Raw genomic sequence first — 15,626 nt, 5'->3', positions numbered from 1 at the left:
CAATTATTTTGAACATGCCAAGAACAAAATTGATACAAGGAGAATCAATAGCTCTAATGTCCTTAGATTTGCAGAAGGCTTTTGATAAGATCACTCACTGGAGGTTAGTTAGAAAAATTAAAGCACATAGGATAGGAGGTAATATACTGGCATGGATCAGTGACAGGCTAACAGACAGAAAACAAAATCAAAAATTACATGATACCAAGTTATAATCCAACAGGTTGATTTGAAAACACAAACTTTCAAAGCTCAGCTCCTTTCTCAGCTTAGTGTGTGAGAGAGAATATATAAGATACAGAATTTATAAGCAGAAAGGTAACAGCCTTAAAACTGGCCGCCTCTCATTATCTTTAATCAGTTAAGAAGGAGACTACTGATTTAAACACAAAATCCAGATTCCTTTCATGTCATTCTTCTGAGATAATTAAAGACTTTATCAATGTATACAAGAGGTGACATCTCAGGTCAGACAATGCATTTTGTGTATGAGGCCTTGCTTACAATCTGTCTATGTTTAAAACTGGGGTCAGGTTTAATTTTTGAGCAAAACAGAATATATCTACAACTGCACAAACAGCTTGAATTAAATACTTCATGTGTGTGTTTCTGTTTGCGTATGACCCCTGAAATGCTCCCACTGGAAGGGCGATTGTTGTTTGGTGTCCATTCATCTGTTGTCATAGCGTCTGCATGGTCTCGCCAATGTACCATGGCTTTGGGCATCCTTGCCTGCAGTGTATGAGATAGACAACACTGGCTGAATCACATGAGTATTAGCTGTGCACGGGGTGGGTCATGTTCCCACATGTGATAGTAGTGTCCATGTCAATGATCTGGCAAGACTCGCAGAGGTTGTCATGACACAGTTAAATGGTGTTGTGGTCAATGTTTTCCTGAACACTGGGTAGTTTGCCGTGAACAATAGTCTGTTTAAGGTTTGGCAGATGTTTGAAGGCGATAAGTGGAGGCATGGGGAAGATCATGGTGAGGTGCTCATCGTCATCGATAAGATGGTGAGGGCTGCGAAGAACATGATGTAGTTTCTCCGCTCTGGAGAAGTACTGGACGACGAAGGTATCCCATTGATCGTATCTTGTGTCTGTCTTCTGAGAAGCTCATTACGGTTTTTCACTGTGACATGACAGAATTGGTGATCAATGAGTTGAGCATCATATGCTGTTCTTATGAGGGCATCTTTGAGCACCTTCAGGTGTCCATTACGTGTCTCCCTCATTTGAGCATATCCTCAAGTGTGGGGCTTGTCTGTAGGGGATAATTTCTTTAATATGTATAGGGTGGAAGCTAGAGAAGTGCAGGATCATAAAGTTATCTGTAGGTTTTGCGGTAGAGTGAGGTACTAAGGTGTCTGTCCTTGATGGAAGTGCTTGCGTCCAAGAATGAGACTGATGCTAGAGGGTAGGCCATGGTAAGTCTGGTGGGATGAAATTTGTTTCAGTGATTTCTCACACTCGCACTTTCTCAAGTGAGTATGTGTGTTCATACACACACACACGCACACACACACACACACACACACACACGCGCACAGGCACTTTTGCTGACACACGTGAATTATTTCATCCAAGATGTTTGTGTAGTTGCAAATATGTTCTGTTTTGCTCAAAAAAAACCTGACAGCAGTTTAAAACATAGATTCTAAGCTAGACTTCAGACAAAATGCATTGTCTGACCTGAGATGTCACCTGTTGTATACATTGATAAAACCTTTAGTTATCTCAGGACAATGACTTGAAAGAAACCTGGATTTCGCATTTTAATCAGTAATCTCCTTCCAAACTGAATAAAGATTCATTGACAGTTTTACGGTTGTTACCTTTCTGCTTACAAATTGTGTTTTATACCCTCTCTTTCCAACTACGACTGAGAAAGGAGCTGAGCTCTGAGCTCTTGCATTTTCATGGTAGATGGAAAATAATGTAGAAAAATATAAAAGTATCCACTTTAGTTGGAAAAACAGATGTGCAGAGAATTTCTTAAATGGTGACAGGTTAGAAAGTGTAGATGTGTAAAGGGGCTCGGGTATATTTGTTAATAAGTCACTGAAGATTAACATGCAAGTCCAAAAAGCTATTAGGAAGGCTAGTGGAATGCAAGGGTACAGGTGCAGAGAAGCCTTTCTTCAACTGTATAGGAGCTTGGTTAGATCATACCTGTAGTACTGTGTGAAGTTTTGGTAAACTTGATTGTAAGAAAGATATTATTGTCACAGAGGGAATGCAATGAAATTTCAAAGGACATGTTCCTAGGCGGCAGGATTGTCCTTTGAAGAAGAATTGGGCAAACTGGGCCTATGATCTCTGGAGTTTCGAAGAATGACAGGTGATCTCATTGAAACCTACTTGAAGGGATAGACAGAGCACAGTTCTCTTTTTTTGTTGTGGACTGAAGTCCCCCTTGTCTTTCAATCTTTTTTCTGTGCCAAGCCACCAAGAATCATTTGTTTAATGACCCTTGCAAATCACCATCCGCTGTGCATGATCAGCGACTCTAATTGTCTTATTTACGTATGAATAATCACAAGCAATTTTGTATTGACTAGGTTGAGATAGAGTCAGAGTTTTGTCATGTGAAATGAGGCCCTTTGGCCCATCATGTCTGTTCAAGTCATCAAGCATCTATCTATTCTAGTCTCATTTTCTTGCATTTGGCACATCATCTAAATACTACTTCAACGTGATGGTTTCTGCTTACACCACCCTTCTCAGGTAGTGTGTTTGCTCTGCTCTGGTCAGACCACATTTGGAGTATTGTGAGTAATTTTGAGCCCCATACCTCAGGAAGGATGTACTGGCCCTGGAGTGGGTCAACAGGAGGCTCATGAGAATAATCCCAGGAATGAAAGACTTAACATATAAGGAATGTTTGAGGTCTCTGGGTCTATACTTGATCGAGTTTAGAAGGATGAGGGAAGATCTAATTGAAACTTAGAGAATACTGAAAGGCCTGGATAGGGTGGATGTTGAGAAGATGTTTCCATTGGTAGAAGTGACTCGGACCTGAGGGCACAGTCTGAGACTAAAGGGAAGACTTTTTGGAATGGCGATCAGGAGAAACCTGTTCAGCCAGAGAGTGGTAAATCTATGAAATTCATTGCCACAGAAGGCTATGGAGGCCAGGTGATTGAGTATATTTAAGACAGAGATAGGTAGGTTCTTGATTATCAAGGGGATCAAGGGTGATGGGGAGAAAGCAGGAGAATGGGGTTGAAAAATGTATTGGCCATGAATGAATGGTGGAGCAGACCCGAAGAGCCAAATGGCCTAATTCCTGCTCCTATGTGTTATGGCTTATGGTTTCAGATACCTTACCCCTCCAAACCTCCTACACTGTAACATAAATCTTTGCATCCACCCCCTGTTCCACTAGTCATTGATCCATTTTATGAGGAAAAATGTTTTTAAATATGTACCTTAGCTATTTCCCAAAAACCAATCAGGCTTCTTGTGTTATCGAAGGGACCTGCTAAATACTTGAAGTTGAAAAACTAAAATATTTTAAAAAAGAGCTGTGTCTTGTCTAAAATCCCTTTGCCACAGAGCATTCTCCTGTGTATTGGCCTAAGTTTAGACTAACAGAGCGATAAAACAATGAAAACATAAACCAATTTCATCTGAAGTTAATGGTTTTCTTCCTTACAAGAAGTATTTGTAACTAACCCCACTGATATAGAATGTAATTTAATTCCTTACTAGCTTAACCAAATCAAAATGATTAATCGTTGAAAAATTGCTCAATCCTACAAAGATCTTGTACTCCACCTTCCCTCTGATTACTTGAGGCTTAACAATCTCCTGGAAGCACTTTGTTGTTCGTAACCTCAGAGCTTATTGTTATCCCAGACATGTATGTGTTTGAAGAATGCAATGTTTGTAGGTAGTAGGTAGTGGTAATAAATGCTTGTTGGATTCTTCAATACTGCAATGTACACACCTAGTTTCTTATGTTATGAGAGACAACATTGCTGCTTCGAGTAAAAAAACTCTGTCAGAATCGAGTTCTCACCAATGAATATTGAGAATGGTGATGTGATGCCAATCAAGCTAGCTGCTTCAGTAATAGTGGAGCTGTACCCATCCAGGCAAGTTGAGAGTATTCCATTACACTCCTGACTTATGCCTTGTAGATTTTGGTCAGGTACTGGAGAGACTTTAGGTGATTACCCGGTGCAGAATTTCTAATATCTGACCTGCAATTTATTAAAACTCCAATGACAGATGTTTTTATCAATGACCCTCAAGTGCATTCATTCTAGCACTAATATATACCTGAATCAAAACTGCTACCATCTCCTCATGCTTGCCCTTTCTCATTCTTTGCTGAGTAACTAAGCCAAGGAATGTCAAAGCTTCTACTTTATGTTTGAAGCTGACTCTCACTTATTGTTGCTTCCCCATGTTCCCACTTAGTTATTTGCAACTGCACCTCACCAATGGTACTAACCACATTTTGCCTTTACATCTGCATTCCAAACCAGATTTTGACCTCCTTTTGAATTTTTAATGATCTGATCTAATTTTGAGTTTTTTGTAACTCTAATTGTCTCTCCCAATCCTTTGTATACCTTATGTCTTCTTTGTACACATTATCCACCTGCCAAGGATATCAGTGCCAACTCTATTCAGGTACAGTCTCTCCATCTTTAACAGGGTCCTCTTGCCACAGAAGTGGTCCTATTGTCCTAGGAATTTGAGGCTCTCTTTTCTGCACTATATCTGTAGCCAAACATTAATCTCCTATACCCTCCCATTATACCTCTTGTTAGAGAGTGTAATTCAGAGACTGCTAAGGACCAAGATGAAGAGGAATTTCTGCACCCAGAGAGAGGTGAACCTATGGAATTTTCTGCCACAGAAAGTGATCCAGGCCAAAATATTGAATGTTTTCAAGAAGGAGTTAAATATAGTTCTTCATGCAGAAGGGATCAAGGTATGGGGAGGAAGTAAAACAGGGTACTGAGTTGGATGACAACCCAGGGTAACATGGATTGGCAGAGCAGGCTCAAAGGACCGAATGGTCTACACTGCTGCTATGTTTCTATATTAACTCACTCCATAGCTCCTTCCCTCCTTTCATTGTTGAATCCTCATGGAAATAGTTTTATTTGTACTTTGTTAAATAATAATACTTCTAGAGTAATTAGAGGTGTAAGTGGCATTTATTTAACATATAAAATCAGCTTAATATACTATTCAAATTTATTGTGGAACTTTGTTCAGTCTTTACGCAAGTTATAAATTATACATTTTGTTTCTTTCCCCTGTAGGTTTTATTGCCTCTGACATGACGTCCAGAAATTCCAGCACGCAGCTATGGCTGATTACCCATTATCATGAGGCAGGGTCACTCTATGACTACCTACAGCACACAACTCTGGACACTGTAGGATGCTTACGATTATCATTGTCTACTGCTAGTGGTCTAACACACTTGCATACAGAAATCATTGGGACACAGGGGAAAGTTGCAATTGCACATCGAGATCTCAAAAGCAAAAACATCCTTGTTAAGGAGAATGGACAGTGCTGCATTGCAGATTTAGGTAAGTACTTCTTCCTCTGGTATACTGTGAAGGCTCTTGCTGTCAATCCTGTCTTCAGTGAGATTTGAACCACAGCCATTTGTGTTGCTAACCAATTTTAAATAAATGTGCTGATACAGTTTTAAGATTAATGGGCTTGGAATGTTTGTTTCTAAACGAAAAATGTTATTTTGTTTATTCTCTCATGGGAAAGGCCATCATTTTTTGCCCATGTTGAAATACTGTTGAACTGACTGGCTTGCAGGTAGTCAGGAGTAAACCACATTGCTTTGAATCTGGAGGTACCTACTGGCTAGACCAAGTAAGGATGGCAGATTTCTTTCATGACTACACATTGGTAAACTGCTTGGGTTTGACACCAATCAATGGTAGATTTATGGCCATCATATTGACACTACCTTTCAATGCCAGATTTCACGAATTTTAAATTTCACCAAAGGCATGGGCTATTGCTTGAGATTGAGATGCATGATTAGCTTTCCTACAGTCTTTTTTACATAATATAAAAGCAGCACAAAGTACTTTAGAACCAATTTAGGATTTAATCTTTCTTGGGTTGCAGCTGATCTTAATTTTTGTCAATATGTTCATATGTTTTAATCCTGGTCTGGAATATCAATAGGAAGTTCTACTAATGGATATTTTATTGTAGGTAATACATCATGAAAAGCTATTGTTTAATTACTTCCAAGAAAGGCATCCTCTAAGCAAGAATGAGCATACAATAAGTACACATTCAGTTTTAGGGTAAGACATGTGGTCTGAAACTAGTGATTTAAACTTAAATAAAAGCAAGTTATAAAGATAGAGACGTAAGAAATAGGTAAGAGAGGAGGATGTTCATCCCTTCAGACCCGCTCTGTCATTCAATAAGATCATTGCTCATCTGTTCCAGGCCTCACCTCCTCTTTCGTGCCAGTTCCTCATTGCATCTAACTCCTTGATTATTTTAAAAATCCATCTCCATCCTCTTGAAATAGTTTCAATGATCCACCCTCTATAATACATTGGGGTTGAGAAATCTATAGAGTCACTACACTGTGGGTAAATAAATTCCATTGCATCTCAGTTTTAATTAAATGCCCCTTATTTTATTGCTATGTCCTTTAGTTTGACATTTCCCCCACTAGTGGAAATTCCAACTCAACATCTACCCTGTCAGGCCCTTTCAAAATCTTGTGTTTCAACAAGGCTCTGCCTCATTTTTCTAAACTCTAATGGATAAAGGACTAACCTTCTAGCCATTCTGGGTAAGTCAACACCTTCATCCCAGGAGTTGGCTAGTGAATCTCTTTTGAACAGCTTCCAATACCAATACATCATATGTTTATCATCCTTGGAGATGTTGGTAAGTATGCTGTCCAGGGTGGAGTAGGAGTCTTTTTTGGACTCTGTGGTATTAAGGGCTGGAGCATAGGCACTCATGACTGTTGCCTGCTACTTCGTGGCAAGTTGTAGATGGAGAGTCATGAGGTGATAACTGATGCCAACAGGGAGCTTCGAGAGTTGGTTGTTGAGTTTGTCCTTGATAGCGAATCCAATTCTATGATTCTGTGGATTTGCCTCTCCAGAAGCAGGTTTAACCACTACCTTCTTCCCTCAGCTGCCCTTTGCCTACTCTTTGAGTCTGGGGAGGGTAGTGATCTCAATGTTGAAGTGCCTGAGTTCACAGGCGACCAGGGGCAGTTATTTGCCTGGATGATTGTTTTGCTCGTTGTTTGTAGGGTTCATACATTGTAGGCTCCAAGACTGAGCTTCACTTTGGTTTTCACACAACAGGTAGATGAGCCCACTGGATATGATTTTCCAGCCAGGTTGGTGATGGAACAGACTCATGTTAGGATACCTTTTCCAGCCCCTTCCCTGTTTGAGGTGGGCAGAGTGGATCCTGAAGAGAGCTGCTCAGTCAATAAGAAAGCTGCTGAAACACCCTGCTGTTTCTACTCCAAGAACGAAACAACTGAGTCAAACTCCACTGCCTATGTGCCAGTCTGAAGCTAGAGCCTTCCAGATCTCTCAGTCCTATGTCTGTCACCTCTTGCCACAGAGCTTGTATCTTTTTTTCTGTGTGTGGGGTAGGAGAGGTTAAATTTGTCAAGAAAAATGCCTTGTGTAGGATATCCTTTAACATGGGAATGCTGTTACAAATCAATACACATATCATCTTTGCCTAACTCAAGGAAGGCACACTGTAATGACAGGAACACAGAGAAGCATTTCAGAGACTCCCTCAAGGCTTCCCTCAAGAAATGCAACATTAACATCGTTCAGAAGCAACCAACTTGGAAGAAACTCCCGTGAGAAGGAACACAATTCTTTGAGAGCACCAGTCAGCAAGAGGAAGTATAAATAAGGAACCACAAAGGAATGCCAATGATCTTAAGGCTAAGGATCAATTCTATCTCAGAAACACCTGCCAAAAGTGTGTCTGGAGATGTGGCTGTAGGATCAGGCTAATTGGCTACACAAGGACTCGAGGAACCTATGACCAGTGACATGGAATTTCCTAGGTGGACAATCATACTCATTAGAGAGTGCCAACGATGATCTTAAAAATGGGGAAAAGAACTTTACACAGTACTCCAGTTGTGGCCTCACTGGCAGGCTGTATGGTTGTAACAAGACTTTAGTATTTTTAAACCCTAATCCCCTCACAATAATGGCCAGAATTCCACTTTCTTGCTTAATACTTGTTGTATCAAAATACCCAGATCCCTTTGTGCTGCAATTCTTTTGGAATTTTTCTTCAATTAAATAATAATTTAAATAATTCATCCAAGAAAGTGCATGACCTCACACTTTGCTGAATTAACCTCCATCTGCCAAGCTTTTGCCCACTCACTCGGCTTGTGCAGATTTCTTACATCTTCATCGCAACTTGCCCTCCCACCTACTCTTGCATCATCAGCCATATTAGATACATTGCAGTCTGATCCCTCCTCCAAATCAATTTCGATGATAAATAATCGAGGCTCTTGAATTGAGTTGGTTAAAGAGGTCATGGAAATACATTTAAAAGGTAAGGGAGAGAAGCAGTGATAGATAGAACATAGAACAATACAGCGCAGAACAGGCCCTCAATGTTGCGCCAACCTGTGAACTAATGTAAGCCCCTCCCCCAACACTATTCCATCATTATCCATATGGATAATGATGGAAGGTTTGCAAAGCCCAACAAGGATCTATTTTATTAAGAAAGAAAGACCTTTCAAAATTGATTCCATATCTGTGGTTAACTAAGCAATTTAACAATAGTACCAAAGTGAAAGCAAAGGGGCACAATGCAAAGAAAATTAATGGTAGGCTTGAAGATGGGGTCTATTTTAGAAACAAGCACAGGACGACGAATTTTATAGGGAGAAATTATAGTATGAAAATAAGCTAGCAAATAAAGAAACAGCAAATAAAGAAACAGCAAAAACTTTTCAACATATATTAAAAGGAGGAGGTCAGTTAACATGAGTGTTCGTCCTTCACAGTGTGAAACTGAGGAGTGAATAATGGAAGATAAAGAAGAAGAGGCTTTGAGCAAATATTTTGCATGCACAATGCATCCCAATATTAGAAAATGAATGGGTAGAGAGGAAAAGATGACAAAAACAAATTATTAATAGAGAAAATTATCAGAGTAATTCATGGAACAAAGACATGTCTAAGCTATGCACTAACCTGTCCAATTCTAGGAGTTTTGGTATCAAAGCTACTTAGCATTTTCACTTGAATGCAAAGGTTAAATTGCCATGATGAAGAGGATAGAGGAAGCCATCCCCTTAACTGGGGAGGTGTAGGCCTTCCTCGGATCAAAACATCATTCGGGAGGCAATGGCTGTTAATGTACCCACCTGAGGCCAAGGATCACAGAAGGACCCAGACTCTTTGTGAGTAAAGGTAAAAGGAGGTTTATGAGTTATGAATACCTGTGATGGAGTTTGGCATAATGGCAGAGGTGGTTCTCAGTGGGTGACTCCCATCCTGATGATGTTCGATCCCATGATCAGCCACTGAGTGTCTTTTAAGTGAGGGACAGATCCCAGTTCAGTTCTTGGTATTTTCTCAGACATCTTACAGACTGTGTTAACACAATTTACAGCCTTATCGCTGGTTCTTTTAGAAAAAGAGTAACATTAGAGAGTGCCCGCTACTTTCAGATTTCCTTCTTGATTTGCTTCATTACCCAGTACTACATGTCCTCGCTGTGCTCCATTCCCCTCTTCCAAGCAGTCCTTCATTCTCTAGCTATGATTAAAGTATTATAGTATTGCAACCATGCTGTGTTCTTCTGGTAAGGTGGCAGCAAATTAGGACCTGTCGCTGGTGTTCTTCTGCTCTACCCATTCTTTTTCTTCCTCTTTACCTCCCTTCTCATGACCTTGGATACACGGCCTTGGCCTCCAAAGCAGGGGTAGTGGTAGGCGGCCCAAAGCGATGATGCCAGTCACCCTGTGTGGTGTGTAGTGGTGGCAGCCAGTGGTTAGACCATGTGGAGGCCCCCTGTGCTGGTCTGCTGTGGAAAGCCCTCAGAGAGACACTGCCTATTTGCCTTTTTAACTTCTTGTTTTTCTGACCAATGATTATTTTGCTTTTAGCTATAATGTAACTTTTTTTCTTCACTTCTCTATTCCGCAACTAAGATTTATACCTAGGTACCTTTGTACTTGAAATGGCACTGTAAGTGGTGACTTAGCAACTTTTCACTGTACTCATTTGAGTACACATGACAATAAAGCTAACCCAGTTCAATAAAATATGTGAGAATGACTGCAGAAAATGCATATCGATGTCTGAAACCATTGTTACAGTGTTGTTCACATGTTCATTTGGCTTATCTGCAAAGAAGTGCTGAAGGACGAAAAGTGAACGATGCTTCAGAATAATTTTAAGTGAACTGTTGAGTAAATTGACCCATTGTTCTGATTCCTCATGGTATTCTGCAAAGTTTTATTGTAACTTGTTTTGCATTTGTTTTTCAGGTCTTGCTGTGATGCATTCCCAGTGTACTAATCATTTGGATGTTGGCAATAATCCCAGGGTAGGGACCAAGCGATATATGGCACCTGAAATATTGGATGAAACAATTCAAGTGAATCTGTTTGACTCCTATAGGAGGGTGGACATCTGGGCCTTTGGTCTCGTCTTATGGGAAGTAGCAAGGAGAACAATTAGCAATGGTGAGTGCTTGCATGGTTTCATTGACTGTAACAACTGTGAGAATACTATCACTGAAAACTACAACACAAAGAGACTTGGGGATTTTTGTGCATGAAATACAGAAAGCTAGCACACAGATGCAAATGGTAATCAGGAAGGCTAATGGAATGTGGAGCCTTATTTCATAAGGGTCAGAGTATAAAAATAGAGAAGTCTTACTGCAACTGTACTGGTACTGGTGAGACCACATTTGAGTATTGTGGGCATTAAGAAAAACTATTACTTCATTGGAAACAGTTTAGAGAATGTTGACTAGGATGATCTTGGTGTGGAGAGATTGTCTTCTGAGCAAAGGCTAAATAGGTTGGGACTCTACTGATTGGATTTTAGAGAGTGGGAGGTGATCTTATTGAAACAAATAGGATTTTTAAGGAGATTAACAGAGTAAATGCTAAGAGGACGTTTCCCATCATGAGGGAGACTAGGACAAGATGGCATAGCTTCAGGATTAAGGGACACCAATTTAAAGTCTTTGGAACCCCTTTCTTCGGAGAGTTGTGGGAGCAGAATCTTTGCATATATTTATGGCTGAGATATACAGATTCTTAATCAGTTGGGAATTGAGGATTATGGAGAAAGTGCAGGAAAATGGATGTGAAGGGTGTTCGATCTGGCCATGGTCCTACTGAATAGGGGAGCAGGCTGAAGTGGTTGAACAGCCTATTTTTGCTCCTATTTCCTGTGGTTTTATGGATTGCATAAATATCAAAGCCTTTGATCCCAATGATGTGGAAAGCTCTTTGCATTTTGAAGAAACAACTCTAAGATTCTCTAAGGTAACAATAATCATGTTAAAATGTACATACTTGAATTTCTTTCTCCCCAAGGTCAGTGAAGGAGAAGTTTGAAATTATCACCCAGCAACCATCATTCATACATTAAAGAGGTTGTGTAAAGTTTCTAGAGGCCGTGATTGAAGGTCTTGCAGATTGTACCTTAAACCTCATCATAAGAAAAAAAATTTTACTCAAAATGTTAATAATGCCCAGAGCTGCTGCTTATGTAAATTGGCCATGTGAGAAAATCTGTTTTTATCTTATCTAATCGAAGTAATATGTTCAATTAATTTAGAAGCAATCCGTAAGGTGAAGGTGATTTTTAAGTGTTCACAGAAATAGCAGATGTCGAGTGTTTATTTTCAGCAGCACAACCATTGTTCAAGCATTAGCTATGGATTGCATTTCTTCCATCCAAATCTCCTGTATGTACTGTCTCTATTACCTTGTTTAAACTCTGATGCATTAGGCAATGTCATTTCAGAGAAAACTGTTGTTCTGTTTACCATTTTACTTAAAAGCTTTATGCTTCATGCATTTCTCAGAATTTATTGGGCACAGTGACTTCTCCAGACTTTTTATACAACAATTAGCAAATAGCATGTCTGACTTGTGTTGGTTTATCTGCTGTTCTATTTATAATTTAAGTTAATGTTAAGCTTTATACTTAATAGAATTCCCAGAAACTACTGGCCACAAAACACTTCACTGATTTGACAGACTTTTCCTTGCTGGAGCTCTGTCATTTATTTTTTAAAATTAGTTTTTAATCTATCATTGTGCAGAAGGAAGAAACTGTTGTATATATTTGCATTTTCAACCATTACGATACATGGACCATGCTTTGGAAGTTGCACAACATAATCATTTTGCTGTGCTAAAACCAATTATTATTGTTTGTTTATTGCCTGTGTTGAAATGGAGCCGAGAATAATTTGCTGAAAATGTGATCTGTCAGAATCTTTGGAATTAGATATCACATCACATGTTACATCACTTGGGCAGACACAATTTACCCACTGCTACATCGGTCACCAAGGTTTATAGGAAACGTAGTGGATGGTGAACATTGTACATACTTGCTTTCTCCCTAGGTGTGTTAGTTATTCTAATCTGACAAGAACTGCCTTGTTAATGATTCGTATTAATGAAAGGAGATTTTGCCATTAGATGCACATTCAGAAGCAAACTGCTAACACTGTGTTGCCATTGTCCTTTGTTTTTGAAATAGTATTTTCCAATCCAATTTGAAGATTTTCCTATTGTAGCAGCGAAGCATCATGGTTTAAAATACCGTTATCTGTTAACTCGAGGGCTCTTTGCCTGGATGAATTTGCTGACTGTTTTCAACTTTGGAAATGGAGAAATGTAGAAGGCATGGGTTTTATGTTATTGGAAAAGTGGGTGGAGTGGAACAGAGGATGCGTGAGGGAAAAGTGAAAGATTGGAGATCAAAGCATCATAGAACAAAGAAAACAACGGGAGGATTAATGCGTGTACAGTAGACAAGGTGTATACCCATAGTAGGTGCTAATGACAAAATAAAGATCTGCCCATTCGGGAAAGGTGATGGGGTTCACCATATTATTGCTTAGACTGGAGAAATAAATTGTATAAATAAATGTGATGATTGGCATATTTATCAACTACATGGTTCTTGGTTCCAATTATAGAATGTCATGTAAACTTCAAATATTTTGATAAATCTTTGTGCTTCTCAAGGTAAGCCATGTTCACACAGGGGTACTTCTTTTCAAGAACTTAATACCAGCATTAAGCATCGTCTAAGCAGGTTGTCAGCTACAGACTAAAGAAACAAAAACAGAAATTATTGCAGAAACTTGGCCAGTCTGGCAGCACCTGTGGGAGAGAGAAACAAAACTAATGTTTTGAATCTAATGACACTCCTTAAGAACTCAAAGTAAAGATTCCTGATTTCCATTTTATTTTTTATCCCCAATACCTAAAGAGCACCCTGCACAGCTCCAACTAGGATGACATTTTCACTTCATGCCGTTCATCTTTATGGGCTCTCTAACTGCTATTGTCAATTAGACCTAAATAAGCTGCCATCTTGTGCTTTGGCCCTCTGGTCAGTAGGGAGTTAGGTTCAAATATTATAATTTATTTTGCATTGGATTTATCTCCTATATTATTTTTGTCATATTTTTCCTGGCACACAAAGATCATGTGCCATCTTCCCCTGCTCTGGTGCTTTTTTAAAAATGGTGTTTTCCTGCCTTGATTCATCACCAGTTAGACTGGTTTTCTCGTCCATAACGTACAGAATTGCATAGGGTTATGGTGTAAGAGTAGTGAGAACCCATCAGCAGCTCAGTTCAGTGATTTTTCTTACAGAGCCTGGATTATGACCTTAATTTAGCTAAAACATTGTATGGTTAGTTTCCACTGTTTTCCAGATTTTTACATGGGTTTTTAAAAGTCCTTCATCCTTAGTTCTGAAGAAGACTAATATTGGATTCACAAGGTTAATTCTGTTTCTCACTCCACAAATGCTGCCACACCTGCTGAGTTTCTCCAGCATTCTGTTTGTTTCAGATTTCCAGCATTCACAATATATTGATTTTTATTTTAAAAGTTCTTGTTGGATAGACTGAAATGTTCATTTTAGAACCAAATGAGTGATTTTTGTATCAGTGATAATGGGAACTGCAGATGCTGGAGAATCCAAGATAATAAAGTGTGAAGCTGGATGAACACAACAGGCTCTGATGAAGGGTCTAGGCCCGAAACGTCAGCTTTTGTGCTCCTGAGATGCTGCTTGGCCTGCTGTGTTCATCAGCTTCACACTTTATTATCTATGAGTGATTTTTGTGTTGTGTTTCTGGTTTCACTTTCAAATCATTAAATTCAGACATCTAAATACTGTCCATTGTACATTTGTTTCACAAATATTGACCAGTAATTCAATGTTTACAATATTTGAAATGATGGTAGAGGTGAATTTCCCTGTGGACAGCCAGAAGAGTTTAACATCCAGGGAAACTGGACAGGTTTGTAGTCCTATTCTAAAATTAGTTGCCTGATCTGATTTTTGCTTTTGAACAAAAAATGGTTTTTGGAGATTGAAATGCTGGATCAGCAGCATTTCCATTTTAATATGCATCTTTAATTTTCTAATCAAATAATGTTTTTGTTTAGGTATTGTTGAAGATTATAAACCTCCATTTTATGACCTTGTTCCTAATGATCCTGGTTTTGATGATATGAAAAAAGTGATTTGTTTGGATCAACAAAGACCAAATATTCCCAACAGATGGTTTTCAGATCCGGTTAGTATAGTTGTTTTACTACAACCATTAAAATATACAATATTGAGAGTTGATTCTCTGTAAATTGATACACTTTATTATCTATCTTCAATTAGTATAAATTAAAATATACTTCTGGGATATTCTTGATGTACAAAGTTAAAATTGAATTAATGCATAATAGAAAACTGGGGAAAAAATGTAGTATTATGAAAACTAACTGGAATCTATTGCAGTAAAATGTACTGATGCAAGTAATATCTGCGAATTACTTTAAACAAGAAGTTTATGTAAAGAAAAATGAAATAAGGGTCCAAAATAAAATTTTATAGAACTTTTGTAGTTTTAGGCTGTTATACAATGTACACCAGTTACAGTCAGAAATTCTGCCAAAAAAACCCCTTCTGTCAAGAATCAGTTCAGAGAACGTACTTGGGCCTGCTCTTTAAAGCTATTCTACTTGTGGTGCTGCAGATGTGATTCGAGTGTGCAAGTCATGCCACTTAAATTCGTTAGGCATGTACTGGAAAAATTTCATGAGAAAATTGTGGGTTATTCAATGAGGAAAAAAGAAAAAAAAAGCTATAACTTCATAATGTTAAAATATAAGAATTGAACAGATTTTTCCTCTGTGTCAGGTACAATATGCTTAAGAAACAGGCTTAGCTATTTTAGGGTGGACTTGGACACCATTGAAGGAACATGAATGAATTTAGCCTGAATTTGCTTTGGGTTTGCAACTCCCATTCATGGTGGCATCTCCAATTCTGTAAGCTCATTGTGTTGATGTCATGGTGTGTACAACAA

At 38.8% G+C, this 15,626-nt stretch overlaps 1 protein-coding gene across 6 annotated transcripts in view; it reads left to right on the top strand.

The window, feature by feature from the left end:
- LOC125454151 (activin receptor type-1-like) overlaps positions 1 to 15,626 on the top strand; it is a 135,967-nt gene that overhangs the window by 117,333 nt on the left and 3,008 nt on the right. For all 6 annotated transcript variants that reach the window (XM_059647283.1, XM_059647284.1, XM_048534620.2 and 3 more), the window contains 3 exons: positions 5,288 to 5,563; positions 10,534 to 10,731; positions 14,710 to 14,840. In XM_059647283.1, coding sequence (XP_059503266.1) covers positions 5,288 to 5,563; positions 10,534 to 10,731; positions 14,710 to 14,840 — 605 coding nt within the window. The remainder of the gene's footprint in view (positions 1 to 5,287; positions 5,564 to 10,533; positions 10,732 to 14,709; positions 14,841 to 15,626) is intronic.

The sequence above is a fragment of the Stegostoma tigrinum genome, chromosome 7, assembly GCF_030684315.1.
Source record: "Stegostoma tigrinum isolate sSteTig4 chromosome 7, sSteTig4.hap1, whole genome shotgun sequence".
Taxonomy (NCBI): Eukaryota; Metazoa; Chordata; class Chondrichthyes; order Orectolobiformes; family Stegostomatidae; genus Stegostoma; species Stegostoma tigrinum.
Note: the sequence above shows the minus strand (reverse complement) of the source record. Positions and strands in the feature narration are given on the sequence as shown.